This window comes from Carcharodon carcharias, chromosome 32 (assembly GCF_017639515.1).
Source record: "Carcharodon carcharias isolate sCarCar2 chromosome 32, sCarCar2.pri, whole genome shotgun sequence".
Classification (NCBI taxonomy): Eukaryota; Metazoa; Chordata; class Chondrichthyes; order Lamniformes; family Lamnidae; genus Carcharodon; species Carcharodon carcharias.
Window position 1 is genome coordinate 20,416,211 of NC_054498.1, and position 19,042 is coordinate 20,435,252.

The 19,042-nt window shown below is 43.8% G+C and overlaps 1 protein-coding gene across 3 annotated transcripts in view; it reads left to right on the top strand.

The window, feature by feature from the left end:
• The first annotated feature begins 10 nt into the window (after nt 1–10).
• The window catches only part of ireb2 (iron-responsive element binding protein 2), a 53,033-nt gene continuing 34,001 nt past the window's right edge, over nt 11–19,042 (top strand). For 2 of the 3 annotated variants that reach the window (XR_005941833.1, XM_041178300.1), the window contains exons 1-4: nt 7,918–8,198; nt 14,837–14,929; nt 15,861–16,026; nt 18,144–18,281. Coding sequence is in view for 2 of the 3 variants with exons in the window: in XM_041178300.1 (XP_041034234.1) it covers nt 8,099–8,198; nt 14,837–14,929; nt 15,861–16,026; nt 18,144–18,281 (497 nt within the window). In the remaining variant the exon portion in view is untranslated. Of the gene's footprint in view, nt 182–7,917; nt 8,199–14,836; nt 14,930–15,860; nt 16,027–18,143; nt 18,282–19,042 lie in introns of those variants that run through there. The other variant, XM_041178301.1, reaches the window with a different exon arrangement.

The window sequence follows — 19,042 nt, forward strand, 5'->3', positions numbered from 1 at the left end:
GGGCCCGAAAAGCTGAGCCGTTTCCAGCCGGTCAGGCCGCACCGCCCGTTGCTAGCGGAGCTCCTATGGAACGCCGGCATTGGCTGCGGCGGGGCGGCCAATGAGAATGGGGTTTACTGCGGGGCCACGGCTGTCGTGCCTCACCTGAAGGGAACGATGGCGGCGGCGGAGAGAGTGGCAGGTAGGGGGGGGGGGAGAGAGTCGTGGTGGGGGGAGGGGGGAAAGAGAAAAGGGCCAGAGGAGGACAGGGTGGGGGGCGAGAGGGCAAGAAGGCAGAGGAGGGTGGGGTGAAGGGATTGGGAGAGAAGGGGGCAGGGGTGGGGGGAGAGAGGGGGTGTGGGGAGAGAAGGGGGCAGGGGTGGGGGGGAGAGAGGGGGTGGGGGGGAGAGAGGGGGGGCAGGGGTGGGGGGAGAGAGGGGGTTTGGGGAGAGGGGGGGGCAGGGGTGGGGGGAGAGAGGGGGTTTGGGGAGAGGGGGGGGCAGGGGGTGGGGGAGAGGGGGGGTTTGGGGAGAGGGGGGGGCAGGGGTGTGGGGAGAGGGGGGGCAGGGGTGGGGGGAGAGAGGGGGTGTGGGGAGAGGGGGGGCAGGAGGTGGGGGGAGAGAGGGGGTGTGGGGAGAGGGGGGGCAGGGGTGGGGGGAGAGAGGGGTGTGGGGAGAGGGGGGGGCAGGGGGTGGGGGGAGAGGGGGGGCAGGGGTGTGGGGGGGTTGGGGAGAGGGGGGGCAGGGGAGAGGGGGTGTTGGGGGAGAGTGGGGGCAGGGGTGTGGGGGGGGTGGGGAGAGGGGGGGTTGGGGGAGGGGGGCAGGGGTGGGGAGAGGGGGGGTTGGGGGAGGGGGGCAGGGGTGGGGAGAGGGGGGGTTGGGGGAGGGGGGCAGGGGTGGGGAGAGGGGGGCGTGGAGAGGGGGTGGGGGGCAGGGGTGGGGAGAGGGGGGCGTGGAGAGGGGGTGGGGAGAGAGGGGCGTAGAGAGGGGCATGGAGAGGGGTTGGGGGGGCGGAGTTGTGGGGAGAAAGGGGTGGGGGGTGTGGAGAGGGGGTTAGGGGAAGGGGGGGGTGGGGAGAGGGTGGCAGGGCGGGGGAGGTGTGGGGAGAGAGGGGGGGCAGGGCGGGGGAGGTGTGGGGAGAGAGGGGGGGCAGGGCGGGGGAGGTGTGGGGAGAGAGGGGGGGCAGGGCGGGGGTGGTGTGAGGAGAGAGGGGGGCAGGGCGGGGGAGGGGCAGGAGTGGGAGTGGTGGCTAGGGGATGTGGGGAGCAGGTGGGATGGTAGGGGATGGGTGGGAGGGGGGAGGGGGTAGGGGATGGGTGGGAGGGGGTAGGGGACGGGTGGGAGTGGGGAGGGGGTAGGGGATGGGGAGAGTAGGTGGGTGGGTGAGGCGGTGTGGGGGAGGGTGGGAGTGGGGAGGGGGAGAGGGTAGGGGTGGCGGTGTGTTGAGGGAGGTGGGGAGGGGGAGAGGGTGGGGGGGGGGTAGGGAAATACTCTGCGACAGGTTTAATTACAACAAGGATGCCATGCCGAGCCCAGCCTGAGGGGCAGGGTTGGGGGTGGGGTGGTGAGAGAGAGCGGGGCAGGTGTGGTGGGGGATGGGGGGAGAGGGGGGCGGGGTGGGGAGAGATGGGGCAGTGTGGGGGAGAGCGGGGAGGGGGAGGGGGGGCAGGGGTGGAGGAGGTTGGGGAGGGTTAGGGTTGGGGAGAGAAGTGCGGTGGTGGGGGAGAGGGGGCAGGAGTGCGAGTGGTGGCGAGGGGAGAGGGAGGGGGTTGGGGATGTGGGTGGGATGGGGGAGTAGGTGGGATGTGGAGGGGGGAGTAGGTGGGATGGGGAGTGGGGGAGATGGCAGGGGATGGGTGGGAGGGGGTAGGGGATGGGGTGAGTGGGTGGGGTAGGGGATGGGGGGAGGGCGTCGGATGGGGGGAGTAGGTGGGTGGGGGAGGCGCTATGGGGGTGGGCGGGCGAGGGAGTGGAAGGGAGTGGGAGAGGATGGGGGAGGCGGGGTGGTGGGGGAGGCAGGTGGTGGGTGTGGGGTAGGGAAATACTCTGCAACAGGTTTAATTGCAATAAGGATGCCATGCCGAGCCCAGCCCGGGGACAGACTCTAGCAACAGCCACTCACTGTTCCTTCCCTCTGTCTGCGGTCTCTCGTAGTTGAGTGGTTCTTAGGCCTTTTCCTCAAATAAAACTGTCAAAATTTGTGGCACCCCTATTTGAGTTAAATATCCAACCATTTTTGTAAGGATCTCAGGGAGTCTAATTTTCCATCTGTAAAGTACCCTTGCTATATTCTGTCAGTGAGTGAGTTGGTGATCTCCCAGTGAGTTGGTGATCTCCCAGTGAGTTGGTGATCTCCCAGTGAGTTGGTGATCTCCCAGTGAGTTGGTGATCTCCCAGTGAGTTGGTGATCTCCCAGTGAGTTGGTGATCTCCCAGTGAGTTGGTGATCTTTGATTTGTCCCTTAAACTGAATCAATGAATTGCATTGAGGGGAAAATGATGCTTACTGCTGAGACTGGACTTGGAGACATTCATGTATGTTGAAAGCAGAATCCACAATCTCTTTAAAAGGGAATGTCCTTTAGTATTTAAAAGGACATTGGGACTGAGCAGGGGAGTCAGTAGATAAGCTGCCATGATCTGTGCTAAAAATGCTCTGAATCGAACAATTTCCATGTTATTATGAATAAGGTTTGTACTTAGTATGTGTTGATATGCTACACCAACAACCTAGTCAGTTCTCATTTATTTGCTATCTTTACACCCAATTTTGGTTCTGTGCTGATCTGAAATGGCTGTTGTCTCCTCGTTTTCTCAAGTAACCATTTCTAAAGCAAGGATCTTTCATTGCTACTGCTATAATATTGCTGTCACTGCTAGGTTACCAGCATTTTTTCCATAAAGCCAGGCATAAAAGAATTTCAGCTCAAGTCATTTGCTGGTTTAAAGGAATTGTTATTAAATTGTCCAGTCAAAGAATTCATCCACCATCTCTCAAACTGGGAGAAAGTAATTTTATTTTGTCAGATAATTGTACTTGTGCCGTGTATGCTCTCTCTCAACCTTAAGCTGGAAGGTCAAATTACTGGCATGTAGAAGAAGCAAAGGATCAAAGTGAGGTTAATACCAAATCCTGTTGACCAGTGCCTGAGAAATTGCTCTCCATTTGAGCGAGAATATCTCCAAACTGGTTTAATAAATTCTTAGCTCCTTGGCTTACTCCTAACAATTCTGTGAATAGCTTTTCAGTATCAAATTAAAATTTGTGTAACCTTTCTTTTCTCAATGTTCATTGATGCTGGCCCAAACATCAACCACTACTGTGCCTTATGACAAGTATAGTGGCCTTACTTAGCTGTGTGGATGTACAACGTTACACCCTAATTAAATCTTATTTGTGTGAATTAAACTTTACATCAAAATATTTTCATGAAGGAATCATTTAAATCACAGAACTGCTGACTTTTGTCTGGAGTGCTTAGCTTTGCATGTGTAGATTTCCAAGGTGAGATATCTATGAAGTGATATGAATGAAAGAATATTGGAAGTCCTTTTATTGTTATGAGGGCATGGGAAACATGCCCCTGACTTGGAATGATGTTGCCGTTCCTTCAGTGTCGCTGGGTCAGAATCCTGGAATTCCCTTCCCAACAGCACTGTGGGTGTACCTATACCACATGGACTGCAGCAGTTCAAGAAGGCAGTCGTTCTTGGTTCCTGAAAATGAAACAGTTCTCAAAATATAGCCTGATCAAAGTTCTATTACTAATTTCTCTGATTAATGTAAATGAAGCACTAATTATAGTGTTTACATTTAATAACTTAGAACAATAGAAGCGATTTCAGGAGAGCTGCTTTGAAATTGCTGAGGATTGAAATAGGAATGATTTGAGTGTATTCCAGGAATATAATGCCTGAAGGATCTATTGAAGTTGGTGCATGTTAATCCTTCCACTTTGCAGTGGAAATTAATGGTTCAATACGGAAGTTAAGAAGTGTGTAAGTCGTATTTAAGAGACTCAAAGTGGGAAGAAGGAACAAAAACAGAATTACCTGGAAAAACTCAGCAGGTCTGGCAGCATCGGCGGAGAAGAAAAGAGTTGACGTTTCGAGTCCTCATGACCCTTCGACAGAACTTGAGTTCGAGTCCAAGAAAATAGAATATAGGTTGAAGAGCTTTGCTTCCCAGGGTTGGATAACATGTGGATTTAGTGCCCAGATTTGTGAATGAAGAACAGCTATATTCTGAAAATTAAATATTGGGAAGTGGGAGTCACTAGCAAGCCCAGCATTTATTTGCCATCCCTGGTTGCTCTTGAAGGTGGTCCCTTTTCTTGGACTCGAACTCAAGTTCTGTCGAAGGGTCATGAGGACTCGAAACGTCAACTCTTCTCCGCCGATGCTGCCAGACCTGCTGAGTTTTTCCAGGTAATTCTGTTTTTGTTTTGGATTTCCAGCATCCGCAGTTTTTTTGTTTTTATCTCTGTGGGAAGAAGGAAACTGGGCAAACATAAAATGAAACAAAAATTGTCAATTGAAGAGAAGATTGTAGAGGGTATTTTAGGTAGCATGCATTTTTTTTCACTATTTGCTATTAGTAGAATTACTGAGAATAGACAGCACAGAAACAGGTCATTCAGCCCAACTAGTCTGTGCTGGTGTTTATACTCTGCTCCCTTTTTATCTACATTATCTCAGCTGTTCACCAAACCTTTTGATTCCCTTGTCTACAAAATGACAAGAGAATGTACAACACAGAAACAGCCAGTCAGCCCAATATTTGGATAGAAACTTTAAAAGAGTGGCAAATTACAGTGATTACAGAGATGAGATAGGAGAGAAAATATAATGGCTATTTTAAAATCGCAAAGGCTCCAAGTTGAATTCCTGATTCAGCTGTTGGGAACTGCAGTTCATTGCCCTGGGGTCTCAGCCAGGATCCCGATCAGCCAGTGTTGCTGAAAAGTGCATTTAAGTGAATATAGGTTGAAGAGCTTTGCTTCCCAGGGTTGGATAACATGTGGATTTAGTGCCCAGATTTGTGAATGAAGAACAGCTATATTCTGAAAATTAAATATTGGGAAGTGGGAGTCACTAGCAAGCCCAGCATTTATTTGCCATCCCTGGTTGCTCTTGAAGGTGGTGGTGAGTACATTTTTGACACATTGCAGTCCATGTGGTGTAGGTACACTCAGTGCTGTTAGGCAGGGAGTTCCAGGATTTTGACTCAGCAATTATGAAAGGACTGCGATATTTTTCCAAGTTGAGATGTTGTGTGTCTTGGCGGGTAACTTGGAGGTGGTGGTTTTCTCATGCACCTGTTGCTCTTGCATTTCTAGATGGTAGAAGTTGCAGGTTTTGGACGTCATAGTGAAAAAGCCTTGCTGAGTTGCTGCAGTTTATCTTGTGCCTGCTGATCTTTTGACCAGCTTTGTCCTGGATAGTATTGAGCTTCTTGCTTGCTTTTGCAACTGCAGGCATGTGAATTATCCATGCAAGTGAAGCTTATCCCATCACACTCCTGACTTGTGTCTTGTAGATAGTGGCAAAGGCTTTGGGGAGTCAGGAGGTGAGTCACTTGTCACAGAGAATAGTGATGGGGGGATTGCCTTGTGTATTTGGTTCAGGAGAGAAGAGCCAGGGTTGTGATCCTGGTTTTGCTGTTAAATATGCGTGTGAGGATAAAACTGGGTTTTGTGTGTCACCTCCCAACAGGTGAAAATCTTGATAACGCCATCTATCTGTGTTATTTGAATGGTGTACTGAGGACTCCTGGCACTCTTTGAACTTGTATCTCCGCTTGAGCCACTGTCCACAGGCGATGGTGGAAGAGTCTGAAGCAAGGTGGAACTTTATTACTAAGAAAATGGTGGTCAGACATGAGTGTAAAAAGTGGCTATTTAAATAGAGGGATAGTGTCAAATATAAATAATCTTGACCTCGCAAAAAGCTAAAACATCTTGATGTATAAGTAGTACATGATTGAATGACGGAGTAGACACGATGGGCTGAATGGCCTAATTTCTGTTCCCATGTCTTATGGTCTACATGTACAGTTATGGAGAAAACTGCAATTATGTAAAGAACACAATGACAGATCCCTAATGAGAGTAATACTAATGGTTCCAAACCAGAAAATGCTAAAAACACTTGGCCGGTCTGGCAGCAGCTATGGAGGGAGAAGCAGTTAACATTTCTGAAATGGTTACCTTTGTTTTTCCCTCCATAAACTCCGACTGACCTGCCAAGTGTTTCCAGCATTTTTTTATTTTTATTTCTCTGCAGCATTTTGCTGGTTCCAAACCAGCACAGGCTTACAAAAACAAATTCATTGTTTTCAGTGTTGGAGATTCTTTTAACCTTGCCATTGAGAAAGCATTTGATGGAGTGGCTTGCAGGGGATTTCCAGCTGAGGTGAAAGTCCTTGAATTAACATAGAGCAGGTTCAATGACCTGGTTCAATAACTCAACAGGGAGAACAACAAAGGGAATGGCCCCCTGTGATCATTCTGATTGGATTGCTGTAACCATGAGCACTAAAGTGGTCCAGAGTTCAGTCCCGGGATTTCTTCTGTTTTTCTATCTCTAAATAGCCTTGCGAAGCAGTTAAATGCAGAATGATGTCCAATTGTATGAGGAAGTAGACGGCTCAGAGCAAAGAAATAACATTTGACCTACCAGCGAGATTTCTGCAAGTGGCCAGGTGAATTGTGAATGTTGTTTAATATTGAGAAACGCAGATTAGCCACAATTGTATATAATATGACTGCAAAATAAAGGGCATCATTAAATAGGTCAACAAAGTCAACGTGAGCATTGGAAGTACTGCAGCACATGGCAAACAGAATTCAAGTGGACTGTATAGGTCTAAGCTATGTGCCTCGCACTAAGGGCATGTCAGTCCTGTCAATTAGCTAGTATCCTATTTAAAGGATTAAGAGGAGAATTAAGATGATTTTCAGTGTTACCTTATTGATAAATGAAATTTAATCTCATTAGGAAAACATTAAAAGGGGAGCTGTGGGAAAACCATGGGGTAAGTAAGGCCTCACCTCCTGAATCATAGAATGATTAAGCCTGTTGTGCTTGTGCCATCTGTCTGCAAGAGCAACTCACCTAATTCCATGCCCCTGTGTTTCCCCTGAAGCCATGCAAATGTTTTCTCTTCAGACAATTATCCACTTCTCTTTTGAAAGCTACGATTGAACCTGCATCCACTAAACTCAAATGTATTCCACTTGGTGCATAATAAAGATTTTCCTCATGTTGCCATTGTTTTTTTTTGTCAGTCACCTTAAATCAGTTTCTTCTGATTCTCATTTTTTGATGCCCATTTTTTACATATAAATTGCTATTAGTAGAATTACTTGGATATATGGCACAGAAGGAAAAAAAGTGGCAGGTTCACACGTACATCTGTTTGATAAATTTCATTTTGTGATCACTAGCATAATTACTGATTCTGTTGAAGTTCTTAACAATGCAGTTGGATTAAATTTAGCCCAGATGGGAAAGATGTGGATTTGTGGTGGGAAAATGAAGGGGACTGGGTTTTGAATGAATGATACCGATAGCAGGGGAGTTGAGGGCGCTGATTCCTTTTGTTAAATATCTGTGTTTCTGTTTGCCTTCAGTGTGATTTGCACAAATTAGTCATCGGAGCATGCTGTCTCTCTGTAGGCTGCTGGTGAATTTATTCATCCATCACAGTTTTTGATTTATAAAACACTGGAGGGTTCTGCTGATTCATTTGTCCCGCATTCCTTGTCCCACTTGCAGTGCCTCGAAATGTCATTGGTTCAGACGATTGTTTCTGGCCCAGTCTTTGTGCCAACCTCCACAGCCAGCAGAAAGAAGAATCTAATAGAGGATTAAAGTTAATTTGCCATAAAGAAAGTCTTTGGAAAAATACGCAGAACAAAATTATCTTTGAGTGGCGGCTGAGCTCAGTGGGAATGTTCTCGCCTCAGCTGGGTGGTTGCAGATTCAAACCCAACTGCAGCAACTTGAGTGCACAGTCTTAAGCTGGCGCTTCAGTGTAGCTCGGAGATAGCGTTCAGCTCCATGTAAAAGATCCACTGGTATTTATTTTGAAGACTGGGACAGGGTACCTGTTAAATTATGTCCTTGTGGAATCCTGCTGTGCTTAAACTGCCTGCTGCTGTTGCTCACCAAACAACAGCGACTGCACTGGCTCGGAATCGCTTTGAGGATGTGAAAGGTACTATCTAACTGCAAGACTTTCTAGTTATAAATAAAACAGGATAGAGAGAATTGGAGGGGAAAGGTGAAAGTAAAATGGAAGTATTTGGTTTTGATCCTTTTAGTTTTTCCGAGTTACAATACAGCCTCTCAATATGTCAGCAACTTTATTGCTGAGTTTCAAAGTGCTGAAAACTTTCAAAACTGACCAACTCGCAGAAGACTTTTCAATTGTGTAATTGTTAAAAGTATTTTAAGTTGTGAAGAATTGAAGTAGATTGAGATGTTAAACTGTGTGGAGTTTCTTGAACTTAACAGAAATGCAATGGCATAAAACCTATATTCGGAATTCTAAATTATTGGGATTTCTACCCTAGCTATTTTTGTTATCATGTATTGAGACTCTTTAGTTACTGGAGTTGTATCTTTTCACAACAGTTGCACTGTGTGAAGTTTTGTAATTGTAGATTAGAAGGGTGGGCCACCAGACTGATGGGAGAATGAGCCTAGCCACATCATTGTGGAAGGAATGAATGAAAACACGTTTATGGGAAACATTGTCAGCAAGAATCTTTCAAATAAATAGAATTGACCTGAGTTGGCCATTTTGCTAAAGTGACCTGTGTAAGAATGGGATATTGAGCATTCTGCTATAGCTGAGTTGTTAAATGAACCTCGGTTGAGAGACTAATATTCCTGCCTCAGTTGCAATTTGTGCACTTATCAAAATAAAGATGTTTTTCCCTTTATTATTTTCAATCAATTCAACTTGCCACTATCTGTTGGGTCTCTGCTCAGTACTGATGTCCTTCAGGTACTTACTTTGAATTCCACAACTGCATTTTAAACTAACCCTGGTATGTTTTTTGAAGTGTCTCATTATAAAGCTGCTTGGAAGTAGTATCTGGAGTAGACTTTAAAACTTGCTCTCTCTTATCTCAGTAGGATGCTATCAAAAGTAACTATACATCTAAAGTAAAACTGGGAAACGTATTTGATAAACTTGCCAGTGGAGGATTAAATATGCAAAAGTTCAAAGTTTTTATAACTTGGAATTCCTTCCATAATGCCTGAATTTTATCTGGAAAGTTGATCTCTTTTTGTTAATTTTAACCAGAATTCCTCACTTAAAGTTTCCAGAAAATGAATTTAAAAGTATGAGTAGTAAAATCTAGACGTTATCATAGATATATTTGACCTGATTATAAATGGACAGCCTTAATATGCAGCAATTTTTCTGTGCTTATTGCACGATCCACTGTACACAGCTCAGCCTACCCATTATGATTCCTCCAAGTCTGACCTGTGTTCCCACGTCATTTTTTTATCATGCTTCTCACTGTTTTGTCTCGCTCCATTTAGTTTTGCCCTGACCAACATTTGTTTCTCCTCAACTGCACCCAACAAAAGCAGGTGAACTGATCATTCCTCCCAGTCATTGATGCAAAGTAGCTGCTGTATTTGACTTACATGGTAGCTGCCTCAATGTATATAAAGAACTTAACATTTCCAAAAGAAAATAGTAAGCTGCTACATAAATGCAGGTCATTTTTTTCAAAGTTCAGGAAAAATTCTCCATTCCCCTGAGTAAGTTAGATTAGCTAGACACGAAAGTATTTGTTGTTTAATCTGACTCTGTGTTTCGTTTCTAAGGCAACCTCTCGAAAATCTAAAGTGTCAACAGCAGATGGCTGAATATTCTCGGCCATCCTTTTCAGTATAGGATTACAAAAAGAAAGAAACACAATCCTTTTTGGATCACTATAAAATCCACGTTTGTGCTTGGGGCCCTCAAATGCCAATTCTCTGTTTTTGGCTGCTTAACTTGCTTGTCATGTAAGTCATACCGTAAATAAACTTGGAGCACACAGTTCATTGGAAGCTCCAACTAGCAGTCCAGTTGCCGATTTCTCATTTGAACTTCGGATTTCCTCGGGTGTGCAATTTACCGGGTCACTTGACTAAATACCCTTATCGATAGCATGGCACCATACCTACTGAATATTACTTGTTCACCAATGGCCCACTTACTTTGTCACAAGCACGAGAACACATTGAGATACTATATGAATTTAACTGGCAACATTCAATGGAGGACCAAATGCAGAAAGCACAGTCCACGGCCACGTGCATTTCAGTGTCCTCCTCCACAGACTGACCTGGCTACTGCGATCCAGCAACATTGCGCTCATTTTCTGACAGGAAGAGGTATTTTGGTGGGAATAAGGTTGCAGAACTGATGGATTTTTCTTTAAAGAGGAAACAGAATATCTGGCATTTAAGTACTGGTGAAAAAACGGACATGTTGTCGAAGCTTTTCATTTTGCACTCATCAGGACAGATGCAAGAATACCAAATTTCAAAGGGAGCAATCATTTATACTGCATGAGCAAAAGGTGCTGATTGGTTGGCAGGTCGACTCTGATTGGTCAAATTGTTTTCATGGAGAATGCCCCAGGAAGCTATTGTCCCCCATGCTTTTCTTTAACTCAAAAAAGGGTGCAGTGCCTGAACGTATTTCTTTTGACTGCAGACGAGAGGTCTGGATTTGTTATTGTATTAGATTTATTAGCCATACCAGGATTTTGAAAAGTCACTCAATAAGGTGCTACACAAGAGGTTAATAGGCAAGATAAGGACTCATGGAGTTGAGGGTAATATATTAGCATGGATAGAGGATTGGTTAATGGGTGGAAAGCAGAAAGTGGACATAAACAGAGCTTTTTCAAGCTGGCAGGCAGTGACTCGTGGAGTGTCGCAGGGATCAGTTCTGCGATCTTAGCTGTTTACAATCTATGTTAAAGACTTAGATTAAGAGACAGAAAATAATGTATCTAAGTTTGCTCATGGTACAAAACAGGTGGAAAGGTAACCTGGGGGGAGGACACCGGCTGCAAAGAGATATAGACAGATTAAATGAGTGGGCTACGATGTCAGATAGAGTTTAATGAAGGGAAGTGTGAAGTTATTCACTTTGGTCGTAAGAATGGAAAGGCAGCATATTTTTTTAAAGGGTGTAAAGCTTGTAAGTGTTGATGTTCAAAGAGACCTGGGTGTGCTCATACAAGGAATGCAGAAAGTTAGCATGCAGGTGCAGCAAGTAATTAGGAAGGCAAATGGCATATTGTTTTTATTGCAAGGGGATTGGAGTACAAGAATAAAGAAGTCTTGCTACAGTTGTATAGGGTTTTTGTCAGACTACATCTGGAATGCTATGTGCAGCTGTGGTTTCCATATTTAAGAAAGGATTTACTCGCATTGGAGGCGGTACAGCAAAGGTTCACCAAATTGGTCCCTCGGATGAGGGGGTTGTCCTAAAATGAGAGACTGAGTAAATTCTCTAGAGTTTAGAAGAATGAGGGGTGATCTAATTGAAACCTACAAAATTCTGAAAGGGCTTGTTAGGGTAGATGCTGAGACATTGTTTCTGCTGGTCAGAGAATCTAGAGCAAGGGGGCATAGTTTCAGGATAATGGGCCAATCAGTTAGGACTAAGATGAGAAATTAGTTCACTCAAATGGTTGTAAATCTTTAGAATTCTCTGCCCCAGAGGATCCTTCATGGTTGAGTGCACCTAATGGTGAGTTAGACAGACTTTTGGTGACTAAGGGAATTGAGGAGTGGCCAGGAAAATGAAGTTGAAGACCAAGATCAGTCATGATTGTGTTGAACGGTGGAGTAGGCTTGAAGGGCTGTATGGTCTACTCCTGCCATTTCTTGTGTTCTTGTTCCTGCATACAATAATTGTAACTTTTAGCAAGCATAAGTGAGCCATATTGCAAGCCCAACTGATCTTAAATTGGCTGTCAGTGTAATTCTTAGCACATTTGAGATTGTTCAGCAAGTGCTGTGCAATTGTGGAATCACATCTAATATCAGACATTGAGCTTTGTTAGCACATGTAGTTGGGTAGGGCCAGGACTCTGCCTATTGTGAAAAATCAGAGGATCGTTTTGTTTGATGTGATCAGCCAGTCATTGGAACCTCCTACCTACTCACTGGCACTGGAATTCATATATCACATTACTCACTTGTGTGGTAGGCAGAACATCTTTTTGGCTTGATGGCAGCATCTTGTTAGTGCAAAATACCATTTGTGTTGCTGCTACATGGTAGCAGCGAGAAACAGCTAGCTTAACATGTGCTCAATTTTTTTTTGAGATCTCCCACCCACCCCCCAGGGGAGTTTGAGGTAGACTCTACACTTTCCAGGTCTGAAAGTGACAGCCTTAGACCTATTCGTGAGCATGCGCAACATAGAGTGAGCAGTGATCTGATCGAGGTCTTGCAATAGGCACCTGTTACTCCATACATATCACTTATGGTAAAAGCCAAGATAGTTGCATACCTTAATCCAAACTCCGTCTGCTGTCATTCAAAACTATCAGAGCTGGGAGACTAGTAGCTTACACGCTCTGAAAACTTCAATCCTGAATGGATTGGCTGCTGCTCTATTGTGTGGGGGTCCTGTGAAAATAGCCAGTCTGCTGCACAAATGTATACCAGTAGACTTGTACAAAAATACTATTATTTCCTAATTCTTAATAAAAGCAGAACATGCTGGAAACACTCAGTAGGTCAGGCAGCACAGACCTGAGTGAAGAACAGTGTGTTAAAGTTTCAACTTGACGACCTTTCACCACAGCTGGTAGGCATTGGGTTGAATAGCCTGTGCATAGCTGGGAAAAAGGAACAAAAGCAAATAAGGTGAAGGGCAAGAATGGGTAAATGGCAACAGGGATGATGATGCAAGGCAAAATGAGGTGGTAATAAGACAAGTAAAGAAAGAACAGATGCATCCAGAGGAGAGGTAAATAGCTACAGCAGAATATCAGAGGAGGAGGGAGCCAGGTAAGCTGGCAAAGAGGAGAAGGCTTCTATGACTTGGGAGTTTGGAGGAGAAAGGTGGACAGTTATGGACTATCCCACCAGCTGCCTGATAGGGAATTCACACCCAAGCACTAGCCCACACCTACCAGGTTAATAGATTAATGTAGTTAGATTTAACCAGAGTAATATCTCTCTGTGAAGTGACATACTTTTGTTTTTTGCCAGTGGCTTGTCAGAAAGCTGTGAAAGTCAGTAAAAATATTTATTTTGTTCTATTCAAATAAGATATATTGGACCATAGCTGGGGTGAGTTGGATTTGCCCTCAGCTTTACCTTTTCTCTTTTCAATGCTAACATGTTTATCAGTAGCCTGATGTGGCTGGGCAAAGTCCTTGGAGGAGGAGCAGAAAAAACTGTACAGCACCCCTTCCGATGTCAATTAGGCTCTCTATTGCATATTGACACTGTCTGAAGCATGAGTCTTGTAGGAAACGTGTATGTGCTTTGCACAAGGTCTAGATAACAGATTCTCTTGGAAGGACTTAACCAATGAACTGGAGTGGCACAGACACACTTCTTCAGTTCTGTTTTCTATAAACTGAGCACATGTGGGCATCCACCATCATTTCTAATTGGCTGTGTATTCTGAGACACCAGCATTTGTGCTTTGTGTGCAACCAACCATGGATATGAGAAACCTAGTGTTGGACACCAAACTTTGATCACTTTATATTATTCTTTCACTGAATGTGGGCATTGCTGGCTAAGCCAGCATTTATTGCCCATCTCTAATCACCCTGTTGGATCACCAAGCTTTAATTCTCAGCAGCAGGGCGCTACACCTTTGTGGCAGTGTCACTGATGTTCTGAGCTTAACCCAGGCGTGCTATTCACCTTTAATTTTTATCCACAAAATTGTTTTTTTATTCTTTCATGGTTTGTGAGCATCACTGGCTAGACCAGCATTTGTTGCCTGTTCCTGATTGCTCTTTAGAAGATGGTGGTGAGCTGCCAACTTGAACTATTGCAGTTGTGTGGTGTAGGCACAGCCACAGTGCTGTTAGGGAGGGAGTTCCGGGATTTTACCCAGCGACAATGAAGGAACGGCGATATATTTCCAAGACAGAGTGGTGTATCAATTTAATGGAATCTTGCAGGTGTGGTGTTCCTATGCATCTGCTGCTTTGTCCTTCTAGATGAAGGAGGTTGTGGGTTTCAAAGGAGGCTTGGTGAGTTGCATCATGTAAATGGTACACATCGCTGCCACTCTGCATTGGTGGTGGAGGGAGTGAATGTTTAAGATGGTGGTTGGGGTGCCAATCAAGAGGGCTGCTTTGTCCTGGCTGTTATTGAACTACTTGAGTCTTGTTGGAGCTGCACTCATCCAGGCAAGTGGGGAGTATTCCATCACACTCCTGACTTGTGTCTTGTAGATGGTGGACAGGCTTTAGGGAGACAGGAGGTGAGTTACTTGCCACAGAATTTCCAGCCTCTGACCTGTTCTTATATGGCTAGTCCAGTTAAGTTTCTGATCAATTGTAACCCCAGGATTTTGGTAGTGGGGTTTCAGCGATGGTAATGCCATTGACTGTCATGGGGAGATGGTCATTTATGTGGTGCTAATATTATTAGCCATTTATTTAGTTACGTAGAGTCTAGGTATGTTGATGTTCCATCAGCCCTTTGAGCTTCACTTGAATTAACGATTGATCAGAGTAAGCAAGTGTTCTAATGTTTTAAAGGATCAGTAGATTTTTAAGCATAACATTATGCAACTTGGAGCAGTAGATTTAATGTATGCTAACACTTTTTTTCCTTTAATTTTAGAACATCCCTTTCATTACTTAATTGAGCCGTTAACTGCAGATTGTCCAAACAAGAAATACTTCAACATCCTTAAACTCAATGGCCCAAGATATGGTAAGATGTTTGCCAATGCATTTTGGAGTATTATTGCCAATGTGTTTTGGAATATTATTGCCAATGTGTTTTGGAGTACTTTCATTTGAGAGGACGGGTAATAGAGCAAGATTGTACTTCCTGCATATTCTATAACTGACTTGAAAATACTTGATCAGTTTTAGGATAAAACCATGTAACCTCTTGTAAATGATTTTTTCTCCCTCCTTGCCCTCTTCCTGGGAAGGGTTCTGTTTGACATCTCTGCAGCAACACTGATTGGCCTGGAGGTTTGTAGGAGGCTTGAAACTTCATCCTTGGTCATATTGGTTTTACATTCTGAAAGCGTGGTTCTCCCATCACCGGTTGTAGTTGTAGATCGAATGACTAACTCCCAAAATCTAAGTTGGCTAATGAGCTTTTAGGTGTAATGTGAAGTCATTCTAATCGCAGAGCTCCCAAGATTGATTCGCAATCTGTTCAAGAGAGTCAGTGGGGAAAGAGTGAGAACACTGCAAGGACAGTCCTGAGAACAGAGGTTTGACTTGGTGTTGGTCTTTATGTGACCTTGTGCATTTCTGCTACTGACTCCTGTGTGCTTTGTTTACAAACACAAAACATAAAAGCAAGACACAACCGAGATAACATCCCTAAAAGCAATGAATGATGACTGGGGAAAGTTAAGCAAAAGAATGTGTAGATTATAATGTCATCCTGCATGGTTCATACACCACTGTTAAACTACTTTTTGTAATTATATTGGTATGTTTATAAAATGACCATTAATTAAACGGCATCTTCTAGTTAATGCTGTGAAACTATAGTTGAGTGCAAGACTGAAGAAATGTTTGTTGGATAAAATTGACTGTTTAAAGTAGGTTAATTTTAAAAGCGTAGTCTTGTTTGAATTAATTGAACTATAATTTGAAATTCCTGTTTGTTTCTCCAATAGTGGGATTGCCTTTTTCTATCCGTATCCTGCTGGAAGCTGCAGTTCGAAATTGTGATGGACTCCATATAAAAAAAGAAGATGCTCTTATAATTCTAGATTGGAAAAACCAACAAAACCAAGCTGATGTTCCCTTCTGGCCAGCCCGTGTCCTCCTCCAAGATTTCACGTGAGTCAGATAACTGTTCTGGGTAGATAATTGAGCTCGGTGTTCAATTGCTTCTTAAATATCCTTGGCTTTACTTGCAGGATGGGAAAAATTATTTTATTTAAATAATCCAATGCTCTCCAACCCACTCTAGTTTCCAAAACTATCTTACTTGCTACTCAATTATAAATATCAAATCAAGATCTGTCACTTTAAAGTGCGAGTTCAGTTACTCTTGTGTGCCTTTCTCAATAACTGGTGCCCTCTTAACCTGCTTTATTATGAAGCCTACATTTGCTCTTGGCTTCCTATGTGCCAGGTAAAGGGAAGCTGACTAATTTATCTGATAGAAAAATACATTGATATTTAAACTACATGTTCTTTTAACCTCGGTTCTTTTCGATGATTTGCTTCTGGTGTAAAGTGAATTACGTAGCTGTCTGGTGAAGACCGAATCAGGCTTTGCAATGATTTTTGTCTCCTTGCATTAATCCAGAATGGGCACTTGGACAGGTTACCAGATGGAGCCCCGGAGTTAAATTTAACCCTCAACTTTGTAATAATTGAAAATGAAAGCTGTATTTATCTAAACTATGGTCTTTCTTTTGACAAAACATTTAACTTTATGAAAAATAATTCTCTTTTATCTTGTATCCTATCTTCATTTAAAACCCTTCCATCATTTCAATTGTCTCTGTTCCAATTGTGCTTCGCTTCTTCTTTCTCCTTCTGCCTCCTTCCTTAATCATTTCCACCCATTTTGTGAAGGACTCATCTGGCATTAAGTTAGTGTGTGCCTTGGAAGATTAAAAAAAAATGAAGACCATTTGAACCTAGCTTTTGGTCAGTCACACCAATTATTCTTTGTGGACAGTGGGGCCTGAGGGGAGAGGTGATCTTCTGACTATGCTCCAGGAGAGTTTCAGAAAGCAAGAATATGCTATAAGTTGGTGACGTTGTTAAAAATAGTGAATGGAGCCTGAATAAGCAGAGATTTTAAGGTTTTGAAGTGTTTCAGCTTTGTACGGTTTATGTCGCAATAAAGACACTCCGAATATCTAGTAACAGTATTGCTAGAATGGTTTGTTTCCAGTTATGGTATCAGCTAAAAATTTAACAAGCCAGATTGGAATTTCACAAACTCACTGGCAGTCCAAGTGTTATTAGTGCTGGTAGCTACCTATGCTGTCTTTACAATGATGGAAACAAAAAGTGGTTGATAATGTTTGTTCTCATATTAAGGATTCTGGCTCCAGATTCTGCTAATGGTAACCATTGATGGTCTTCTACACATTTTTCCCTCTGCTTTCTCCAGTGTCTTGATATCCCGAAACACTTGTGCTGCCAGGAGACCAGGCATGTAATGATCTTGCCTGTCATGTTGGTTCCTGTCTTGTTGCCACTGTTGTGCACACTTTCCTATTCATGGATGTTTATTCTGGCCAAGTCCAAACGGTCAGTTCCCTAAAGTACCAATAAGCTTCAGACCAAGATCCCTTGAAGTCACAGGACATTCTGACTTGGACATATATTGCCATTTCTTCATCATCACTGGATCAAAATCCTTGAAATACATACCTAACACCATTGTGGGGGGGAAAAAAATTACTACAAGGATTGTAGCAGTTCAAAGAACAATCTATCGCCACCGCTTGGGGAAGCAAATGGACAGTAAATGAGATGTTGCCACTGTTGTGCACACCCTGAGAATTTATCTTACAGTTACTTTTACCAGATCAAACATAGAAAATACAAATTGTTAGTCACTCCGTCTCCACTTTTAAAATTTGAAATATGAAGAATCCACCAATTTTTTATTCTTAATGCCGTGCTGTAAAACGACAACGCTTTATCCTTCATCCCCACTTTATCGGAGACCAAAAATGAAGACTTGAATTTACAGCCAACAAAGGACTTTTGAAGCATGTCTGTTGTAATGTAGGAAACTGGCAGCAAGTTTGCGCACTGCAAGCTCCCGCCAGCAGCTGTGTGTTAATGACTAGATAATCTGTTTCAGGTGTTGAATGAGGATTAAATATTAGCCAGGGTACAAGGCAAAATAATGGTCGATTATATAATTACTTCCTTAAAGCGCAGGAAGCTATTTGTTGTTTCTGACTCTATTTAATTTCTTTCAGTGGAATTCCTGCAGTGGTGGATTTTGCAGCCATGAGGGAAGCAGTGAAGAAACTTGGAAGAGACCCTAGCAAAGTCAATCCAGTCTGTCCAACTGATCTGATTGTCGACCATTCAATACAGATTGATTACAGTAAAAGGCAAGGAAACTAAACATGAGTAAGATTCGCTTAAAACAGCTGGAATTTTATATTGCTGTACCAGTTTTTGCATTAACAATTTACCTGTGTATTCACTTTACACAACTGACTTTAACATAATTAAACTTTCCAAGTCATTTCACGGAAGCATTATCAGGCAAAAATTGACACCGAGCCACATAAGGCAATATTAGGGTAGACGACCAAAAGCTTCATCAAAAACGTATGTTTTAAGGAGTGTCTTAAAGGAGGGAAAGAGATGAAGCAGCTTAGGAAGTGAATCCAGAGTTTTGGCGCTTGGTAGCTGAAGGCACGGCTACCAATGACGGAGCAATTAAAATCAGGGGTACCCGAGCTGGATGAGTGCAGATATCTTGGAGGCTCACAGGGCTAGAAGGGATTACCGAGATCGGGAGGGGCCAGCTTTGTAAACAAGGATGAGAATTTTGAAGTCGAGGCATTGCTTAATCAGGAGCCAGCATGGGTCAGCAAACATGGGTGATGGATGAACGACTTAGCACGACTTAAGACACAGGCAGCAAAGGTTTGGATGACTTCAAGTTTACGGACGGTAGAATGAGAGAGGCCGGTCAGGAGTGCGCTGGAATAATCAAGTCTAGAGGTAACAAAGACAGCGAAGAGGGTTTCAGCAGCAGATGAGCTGAGACAAGGGTGGAATAGACAATGTTGTGGGAATTGAAATAGGCAGTCTTAATGATGGTCAGATATGTAGCTTACCCCTGGCTCAATTATGATACCAC